An 11,680-nucleotide genomic window follows, 5' to 3' on the forward strand; every position below is an offset into this window, starting at 1 on the left:
TTTAGAGTGGAATATATACCAGCTAGAGACATGAGGACACATATAGAGGGGAATATATACCAGCTAGAGACATGAGGACACATATAGAGGGGAATATATACCAGCTACAGACAGGAGGACACATATAGAGTGGAATATATACCAGCTAGAGACAGGAGGACACATATAGAGGGGAATATATACCAGCTAGAGACAGGAGGACACATATAGAGGGGAATATATACCAGCTAGAGACAGGAGGACACATATAGAGGGGAATATATACCAGCTAGAGACAGGAGGACACATATAGAGGGAATATATACCAGCTAGAGACAGGAGGACACATATAGAGGGAATATATACCAGCTAGAGACAGGAGGACACATATAGAGGGAATATATACCAGCTAGAGACAGGAGGACACATATAGAGGGGAATATATACCAGCTAGAGACAGGAGGACACATATAGAGGGGAATATATACCAGCTAGAGACAGGAGGACACATATAGAGGGGAATATATACCAGCTAGAGACACGCTCAAACCACGTGGAGACAGGAGTCAAGGAACATTTAGAGTGGAATATATACCAGCTAGAGACACGCTCAAACCATGTGGAGACAGGAGTCAAGGAACATTTAGAGTGGAATATATACCAGCTAGAGACAGGAGGACACATATAGAGGGGAATATATACCAGCTAGAGACACACTCAAACCACTAGAGACAGGAGTCAAGGAACATTTAGAGTGGAATATATACCAGCTAGAGACAGGAGGACACATATAGAGGGGAATATATACCAGCTAGAGACATGAGGACACATATAGAGGGGAATATATACCAGCTACAGACAGGAGGACACATATAGAGTGGAATATATACCAGCTAGAGACAGGAGGACACATATAGAGGGAATATATACCAGCTAGAGACAGGAGGACACATATAGAGGGAATATATACCAGCTAGAGACAGGAGGACACATATAGAGGGGAATATATACCAGCTAGAGACAGGAGGACACATATAGAGGGGAATATATACCAGCTAGAGACAGGAGGACACATATAGAGGGGAATATATACCAGCTAGAGACAGGAGGACACATATAGAGGGGAATATATACCAGCATAGAGACACGCTCAAACCACGTAGAGGAGACAGGAGTCAAGGAACATTTAGAGTGGAATATATACCATAGAGACACGCTCAAACCACGTGGAGACAGGAGTCAAGGAACATTTAGAGTGGAATATATACCAGCTAGAGACAGGAGGACACATATAGAGGGGAATATATACCAGCTAGAGACAGGAGGACACATATAGAGGGGAATATATACCAGCATGGAGACAGGACACAAACCACGCGGAGACAGGAGTCAAGGAACATTTAGAGTGGAATATATACCAGCTAGAGACAGGAGGACACATATAGAGGGGAATATATACCAGCTAGAGACAGGAGGACACATATAGAGGGAATATATACCAGCTAGAGACAGGAGGACACATATAGAGGGGAATATATACCAGCTAGAGACAGGAGGACACATATAGAGGGGAATATATACCAGCTAGAGACAGGAGGACACATATAGAGGGGAATATATACCAGCTAGAGACAGGAGGACACATATAGAGGGAATATATACCAGCTAGAGACAGGAGGACACATATAGAGGGGAATATATACCAGCTAGAGACAGGAGGACACATATAGAGGGAATATATACCAGCTAGAGACAGGAGGACACATATAGAGGGGAATATATACCAGCTAGAGACAGGAGGACACATATAGAGGGGAATATATACCAGCTAGAGACAGGAGGACACATATAGAGTGGAATATATACCAGCTAGAGACATGAGGACACATATAGAGGGGAATATATACCAGCTAGAGACAGGAGTCAAGGAACATTTAGAGTGGAATATATACCAGCTAGAGACACGCTCAAACCACGTGGAGACAGGAGTCAAGGAACATATAGAGTGGAATATATACCAGCTAGAGACACGCTCAAACCACGTGGAGACAGGAGTCAAGGAACATATAGAGGGGAATATATACCAGCATGGAGACACGCTCAAACCACGTGGAGACAGGAGGACACATATAGAGGGGAATATATACCAGCTAGAGACAGGAGGACACATATAGAGGGGAATATATACCAGCTAGAGACAGGAGGACACATATAGAGGGGAATATATACCAGCTAGAGACAGGAGGACACATATAGAGGGGAATATATACCAACTAGAGACAGGAGGACACATATAGAGGGGAATATATACCAGCTAGAGACAGGAGGACACATATAGAGGGGAATATATACCAGCTAGAGACAGGAGGACACATATAGAGGGGAATATATACCAGCTAGAGACAGGAGGACACATATAGAGGGGAATATATACCAGCTAGAGACAGGAGGACACATATAGAGGGAATATATACCAACTAGAGACATGAGGACACATATAGAGTGGAATATATACCAGCTAGAGACAGGAGGACACATATAGAGGGAATATATACCAGCTAGAGACAGGAGGACACATATAGAGGGAATATATACCAGCTAGAGACAGGAGGACACATATAGAGGGGAATATATACCAGCTAGAGACAGGAGGACACATATAGAGGGAATATATACCAGCTAGAGACAGGAGGACACATATAGAGGGAATATATACCAGCTAGAGACAGGAGGACACATATAGAGGGGAATATATACCAGCTAGAGACAGGAGGACACATATAGAGGGGAATATATACCAGCTAGAGACAGGAGGACACATTTAGAGGGGAATATATACCAGCTAGAGACAGGAGGACACATATAGAGGGGAATATATACCAGCTAGAGACAGGAGGACACATATAGAGGGAATATATACCAGCTAGAGACATGAGGACACATATAGAGGGGAATATATACCAGCTAGAGACAGGAGGACACATATAGAGTGGAATATATACCAGCTAGAGACAGGAGGACACATATAGAGTGGAATATATACCAACTAGAGACAGGAGGACACATATAGAGGGGAATATATACCAGCTAGAGACAGGAGGACACATATAGAGGGGAATATATACCAGCTAGAGACAGGAGGACACATATAGAGGGAATATATACCAGCTAGAGACAGGAGGACACATATAGAGGGGAATATATACCAGCTAGAGACAGGAGGACACATATAGAGGGGAATATATACCAGCTAGAGACAGGAGGACACATATAGAGGGGAATATATACCAGCTAGAGACAGGAGGACACATATAGAGGGGAATATATACCAGCTAGAGACAGGAGGACACATATAGAGTGGAATATATACCAGCTAGAGACAGGAGGACACATATAGAGAGGGAATATATACCAGCTAGAGACAGGAGGACACATATAGAGGGAATATATACCAGCTAGAGACAGGAGGACACATATAGAGGGAATATATACCAGCTAGAGACAGGAGGACACATATAGAGGGGAATATATACCAGCTAGAGACAGGAGGACACATATAGAGGGAATATATACCAGCTAGAGACAGGAGGACACATATAGAGGGAATATATACCAGCTAGAGACAGGAGGACACATATAGAGGGGAATATATACCAGCTAGAGACAGGAGGACACATATAGAGGGAATATATACCAGCTAGAGACAGGAGGACACATATAGAGTGGAATATATACCAGCTAGAGACAGGAGGACACATATAGAGGGGAATATATACCAGCTAGAGACAGGAGGACACATATAGAGTAGAGGGGAATATATACCAGCTAGAGACAGGAGGACACATATAGAGGGGAATATATACCAGCTAGAGACAGGAGGACACATATAGAGGGAATATATACCAGCTAGAGACAGGAGGACACATATAGAGGGGAATATATACCAGCTAGAGACAGGAGGACACATATAGAGGGAATATATACCAGCTAGAGACAGGAGGACACATATAGAGGGAATATATACCAGCTAGAGACAGGAGGACACATATAGAGGGGAATATATACCAGCTAGAGACAGGAGGACACATATAGAGGGGAATATATACCAGCTAGAGACAGGAGGACACATATAGAGGGAATATATACCAGCTAGAGACAGGAGGACACATATAGAGGGGAATATATACCAGCTAGAGACAGGAGGACACATATAGAGGGGAATATATACCAGCTAGAGACAGGAGGACACATATAGAGGGAATATATACCAGCTAGAGACAGGAGGACACATATAGAGGGAATATATACCAGCTAGAGACAGGAGGACACATATAGAGGGAATATATACCAGCTAGAGACAGGAGGACACATATAGAGGGAATATATACCAGCTAGAGACAGGAGGACACATATAGAGGGGAATATATACCAGCTAGAGACAGGAGGACACATATAGAGGGAATATATACCAGCTAGAGACAGGAGGACACATATAGAGGGGAATATATACCAGCTAGAGACAGGAGGACACATATAGAGGGGAATATATACCAGCATAGAGACAGGAGGACACATATAGAGGGAATATATACCAGCTAGAGACAGGAGGACACATATAGAGGGAATATATACCAGCTAGAGACAGGAGGACACATATAGAGGGGAATATATACCAGCTAGAGACAGGAGGACACATATAGAGGGGAATATATACCAGCTAGAGACAGGAGGACACATATAGAGGGAATATATACCAGCTAGAGACAGGAGGACACATATAGAGGGAATATATACCAGCTAGAGACAGGAGGACACATATAGAGGGGAATATATACCAGCTAGAGACAGGAGGACACATATAGAGGGGAATATATACCAGCATAGAGACAGGAGGACACATATAGAGGGAATATATACCAGCTAGAGACAGGAGGACACATATAGAGGGGAATATATACCAGCTAGAGACAGGAGGACACATATAGAGGGGAATATATACCAGCTAGAGACAGGAGGACACATATAGAGGGGAATATATACCAGCTAGAGACAGGAGGACACATATAGAGGGAATATATACCAGCATAGAGACAGGAGGACACATATAGAGGGGAATATATACCAGCTAGAGACAGGAGGACACATATAGAGGGGAATATATACCATCTAGAGACAGGAGGACACATATAGAGGGAATATATACCATCTAGAGACAGGAGGACACATATAGAGGGGAATATATACCAGCTAGAGACAGGAGGACACATATAGAGGGGGGGAATATATACCAGCTAGAGACAGGAGGACACATATAGAGGGGAATATATACCAGCTAGAGACAGGAGGACACATATAGAGGGGAATATATACCAGCTAGAGACAGGAGGACACATATAGAGGGGAATATATACCAGCTACAGACAGGAGGACACATATAGAGGGGAATATATACCAGCTAGAGACAGGAGGACACATATAGAGGGGAATATATACCAGCTAGAGACAGGAGGACACATATAGAGGGGAATATATACCAGCTAGAGACAGGAGGACACATATAGAGGGAATATATACCAGCTAGAGACAGGAGGACACATATAGAGGGAATATATACCAGCTAGAGACAGGAGGACACATATAGAGGGGAATATATACCAGCATGGAGACAGGAGGACACATATAGAGTGGAATATATACCAGCTAGAGACAGGAGGACACATATAGAGGGAATATATACCAGCTAGAGACAGGAGGACACATATAGAGGGAATATATACCAGCTAGAGACAGGAGGACACATATAGAGTGGAATATATACCAGCTAGAGACAGGAGGACACATATAGAGGGAATATATACCAGCTAGAGACAGGAGGACACATATAGAGGGAATATATACCAGCTAGAGACAGGAGGACACATATAGAGTGGAATATATACCAGCTAGAGACAGGAGGACACATATAGAGGGGAATATATACCAGCTAGAGACAGGAGGACACATATAGAGGGAATATATACCAGCTAGAGACAGGAGGACACATATAGAGGGAATATATACCAGCTAGAGACAGGAGGACACATATAGAGGGGAATATATACCAGCTAGAGACAGGAGGACACATATAGAGGGGAATATATACCAGCTAGAGACAGGAGGACACATATAGAGTGGAATATATACCAGCTAGAGACAGGAGGACACATATAGAGGGAATATATACCAGCTAGAGACAGGAGGACACATATAGAGGGAATATATACCAGCTAGAGACAGGAGGACACATATAGAGGGGAATATATACCAGCATGGAGACAGGAGGACACATATAGAGGGGAATATATACCAGCTAGAGACAGGAGGACACATATAGAGGGAATATATACCAGCTAGAGACAGGAGGACACATTTAGAGGGGAATATATACCAGCTAGAGACAGGAGGACACATATAGAGGGAATATATACCAGCTAGAGACAGGAGGACACATATAGAGGGAATATATACCAGCATAGAGACAGGAGGACACATATAGAGGGAATATATACCAGCTAGAGACAGGAGGACACATATAGAGTGGAATATATACCAGCTAGAGACAGGAGGACACATATAGAGGGAATATATACCAGCTAGAGACAGGAGGACACATATAGAGGGGAATATATACCAGCTAGAGACAGGAGGACACATATAGAGGGAATATATACCAGCTAGAGACAGGAGGACACATATAGAGTGGAATATATACCAGCTAGAGACAGGAGGACACATATAGAGGGAATATATACCAGCTAGAGACAGGAGGACACATATAGAGGGGAATATATACCAGCTAGAGACAGGAGGACACATATAGAGGGGAATATATACCAGCATGGAGACAGGAGGACACATATAGAGGGAATATATACCAGCTAGAGACAGGAGGACACATATAGAGGGAATATATACCAGCTAGAGACAGGAGGACACATATAGAGGGAATATATACCAGCTAGAGACAGGAGGACACATATAGAGGGAATATATACCAGCTAGAGACAGGAGGACACATATAGAGGGGAATATATACCAGCTAGAGACAGGAGGACACATTTAGAGTGGAATATATACCAGCTAGAGACAGGAGGACACATATAGAGGGGAATATATACCAGCTAGAGACAGGAGGACACATATAGAGGGGAATATATACCAGCTAGAGACAGGAGGACACATATAGAGGGAATATATACCAGCTAGAGACAGGAGGACACATATAGAGTGGAATATATACCAGCATGGAGACAGGAGGACACATATAGAGTGGAATATATACCAGCTAGAGACAGGAGGACACATATAGAGTGGAATATATACCAGCTAGAGACAGGAGGACACATATAGAGGGGAATATATACCAGCATGGAGACATGAGGACACATATAGAGGGGAATATATACCAGCTAGAGACAGGAGGACACATATAGAGGGGAATATATACCAGCTAGAGACAGGAGGACACATATAGAGGGAATATATACCAGCTAGAGACAGGAGGACACATATAGAGGGAATATATACCAGCTAGAGACAGGAGGACACATATAGAGGGGAATATATACCAGCTAGAGACAGGAGGACACATATAGAGGGGAATATATACCAGCTAGAGACAGGAGGACACATATAGAGTGGAATATATACCAGCTAGAGACAGGAGGACACATATAGAGGGGAATATATACCAGCTAGAGACAGGAGGACACATATAGAGGGGAATATATACCAGCTAGAGACAGGAGGACACATATAGAGGGAATATATACCAGCTAGAGACAGGAGGACACATATAGAGGGAATATATACCAGCTAGAGACAGGAGGACACATATAGAGGGGAATATATACCAGCTAGAGACAGGAGGACACATATAGAGTGGAATATATACCAGCTAGAGACAGGAGGACACATATAGAGGGGAATATATACCAGCTAGAGACAGGAGGACACATATAGAGGGGAATATATACCAGCTAGAGACAGGAGGACACATATAGAGGGAATATATACCAGCATGGAGACAGGAGGACACATATAGAGGGGAATATATACCAGCTAGAGACAGGAGGACACATATAGAGGGAATATATACCAGCTAGAGACAGGAGGACACATTTAGAGGGAATATATACCAGCTAGAGACAGGAGGACACATATAGAGGGAATATATACCAGCTAGAGACAGGAGGACACATATAGAGGGGAATATATACCAGCATAGAGACAGGAGGACACATATAGAGGGGAATATATACCAGCTAGAGACAGGAGGACACATATAGAGTGGAATATATACCAGCTAGAGACAGGAGGACACATATAGAGGGGAATATATACCAGCTAGAGACAGGAGGACACATATAGAGGGGAATATATACCAGCTAGAGACAGGAGGACACATATAGAGGGGAATATATACCAGCTAGAGACAGGAGGACACATATAGAGTGGAATATATACCAGCTAGAGACAGGAGGACACATATAGAGGGAATATATACCAGCTAGAGACAGGAGGACACATATAGAGGGAATATATACCAGCTAGAGACAGGAGGACACATATAGAGGGGAATATATACCAGCATGGAGACAGGAGGACACATATAGAGGGGAATATATACCAGCTAGAGACAGGAGGACACATATAGAGGGAATATATACCAGCTAGAGACAGGAGGACACATATAGAGGGGAATATATACCAGCTAGAGACAGGAGGACACATATAGAGGGAATATATACCAGCTAGAGACAGGAGGACACATATAGAGGGGAATATATACCAGCTACAGACAGGAGGACACATTTAGAGTGGAATATATACCAGCTAGAGACAGGAGGACACATATAGAGGGGAATATATACCAGCTAGAGACAGGAGGACACATATAGAGGGGAATATATACCAGCTAGAGACAGGAGGACACATATAGAGGGGAATATATACCAGCTAGAGACAGGAGGACACATATAGAGTGGAATATATACCAGCATGGAGACAGGAGGACACATATAGAGTGGAATATATACCAGCTAGAGACAGGAGGACACATATAGAGTGGAATATATACCAGCTAGAGACAGGAGGACACATATAGAGGGGAATATATACCAGCATGGAGACATGAGGACACATATAGAGGGGAATATATACCAGCTAGAGACAGGAGGACACATATAGAGGGGAATATATACCAGCTAGAGACAGGAGGACACATATAGAGGGGAATATATACCAGCTAGAGACAGGAGGACACATATAGGGGAATATATACCAGCTAGAGACAGGAGGACACATATAGAGGGGAATATATACCAGCTAGAGACAGGAGGACACATATAGAGGGGAATATATACCAGCTAGAGACAGGAGGACACATATAGGGGAATATATACCATCTAGAGACAGGAGGACACATATAGAGGGGAATATATACCAGCTAGAGACAGGAGGACACATATAGAGGGGAATATATACCAGCTAGAGACAGGAGGACACATATAGAGGGAATATATACCAGCTAGAGACAGGAGGACACATATAGAGGGGTATATATACCAGCTAGAGACAGGAGGACACATATAGAGGGGAATATATACCAGCTAGAGACAGGAGGACACATATAGAGGGGAATATATACCAGCTAGAGACAGGAGGACACATATAGAGGGGAATATATACCAGGTAGAGACAGGAGGACACATATAGAGTGGAATATATACCAGCTAGAGACAGGAGGACACATATAGAGTGGAATATATACCAGCTACAGACAGGAGGACACATATAGAGGGGAATATATACCAGCTACAGACAGGAGGACACATATAGAGGGGAATATATACCAGCTACAGACAGGAGGACACATATAGAGGGGAATATATACCAGCTAGAGACAGGAGGACACATATAGAGGGGTATATATACCAGCTACAGACAGGAGGACACATATAGAGGGGTATATATACCAGCTAGAGACAGGAGGACACATATAGAGGGGAATATATACCAGCTACAGACAGGAGGACACATATAGAGGGGAATATATACCAGCTAGAGACAGGAGGACACATATAGAGGGGTATATATACCAGCTACAGACAGGAGGACACATATAGAGGGTATATATACCAGCTAGAGACAGGAGGACACATATAGAGGGGAATATATACCAGCTAGAGACAGGAGGACACATATAGAGGGAATATATACCAGCTAGAGACAGGAGGACACATATAGAGGGGAATATATACCAGCTAGAGACAGGAGGACACATATAGAGGGGAATATATACCAGCTAGAGACAGGAGGACACATATAGAGGGGAATATATACCAGCTAGAGACAGGAGGACACATATAGAGTGGAATATATACCAGCTAGAGACAGGAGGACACATATAGAGGGGAATATATACCAGCTAGAGACAGGAGGACACATATAGAGGGGAATATATACCAGCTAGAGACACGCTCAAACCACGTGGAGACAGGCGTTAAGACTTTATAAACTTTTAATCCATTTCAGAATAACGTTGTCATACAGACCCTGGACCATAAATACATCAGTCTGGGTTCACACCCCCCACAGACCCTGAACCATAAATACATCAGTCTGGGTTCACATCCCCCCACAGACCCTGAACCATAAATACATCAGTCTGGGTTCACATCCCCCCCACAGACCTTGGACCATAAATACATCAGTCTGGGTTCACATCCCGCTACAGACCCTGGACCATAAATACATCAGTCTGGGTTCACATCCCCCCACAGACCCTGGACCATAAATACATCAGTCTGGGTTCACATCCCCCTACAGGCCCTGGACCATATATACATCAGTCTGGGTTCACACCCCCCACAGACCCTGGACCATAAATACATCCCCCCCACAGACCCTGGACCATATATACATCAGTCTGGGTTCACATCCCCCCACAGACCCTGGACCATAAATACATCAGTCTGGGTTCACATCCCCCCACAGACCCTGGACCATATATACATCAGTCTGGGTTCACATCCCCCCACAGACCCTGGACCATATATACATCAGTCTGGGTTCACATCCCCCCACAGACCCTGGACCATATATACATCAGTCTGGGTTCACATCCCCCCACAGACACTGGACCATAAATACATCAGTCTGGGTTCACATCCCCCCACAGACCCTGGACCATAAATACATCAGTCTGGGTTCACATCCCCCCACAGACCCTGGACCATATATACATCAGTCTGGGTTCACATCCCCCCACAGACCCTGGACCATAAATACATCAGTCTGGGTTCACATCCCCCTACAGACCCTGGACCATATATACATCAGTCTGGGTTCACATCCCCCCACAGACCCTGGACCATATATACATCAGTCTGGGTTCACATCCCCCCACAGACCCTGGACCATATATACATCAGTCTGGGTTCACATCCCCCACAGACCCTGGACCATATATACATCAGTCTGGGTTCACATCCCCCCGACAGACCCTGGACCATATATACATCAGTCTGGGTTCACATCCCCCGACAGACCCTGGACCATAAATACATCAGTCTGGGTTCACATCCCCCCTACAGACCCTGGACCATATATACATCAGTCTGGGTTCACATCCACAGACCCTGGACCATAAATACATCAG

At 43.9% G+C, this 11,680-nt stretch overlaps 1 protein-coding gene across 1 annotated transcript in view; it reads right to left on the minus strand.

The window, feature by feature from the left end:
• cacna1hb (calcium channel, voltage-dependent, T type, alpha 1H subunit b) overlaps positions 1-10,722 on the minus strand; it is a 200,210-nt gene extending 189,488 nt beyond the window's left edge. Inside the window, 1 exon segment of the mRNA XM_052515078.1 lies at positions 10,713-10,722. Within this exon segment, the coding sequence (XP_052371038.1) occupies positions 10,713-10,722 (10 nt within the window).
• Positions 10,723-11,680: the final 958 nt, after the last annotated feature.

This window comes from Oncorhynchus keta, unplaced genomic scaffold (assembly GCF_023373465.1).
Source record: "Oncorhynchus keta strain PuntledgeMale-10-30-2019 unplaced genomic scaffold, Oket_V2 Un_scaffold_21284_pilon_pilon, whole genome shotgun sequence".
Classification (NCBI taxonomy): Eukaryota; Metazoa; Chordata; class Actinopteri; order Salmoniformes; family Salmonidae; genus Oncorhynchus; species Oncorhynchus keta.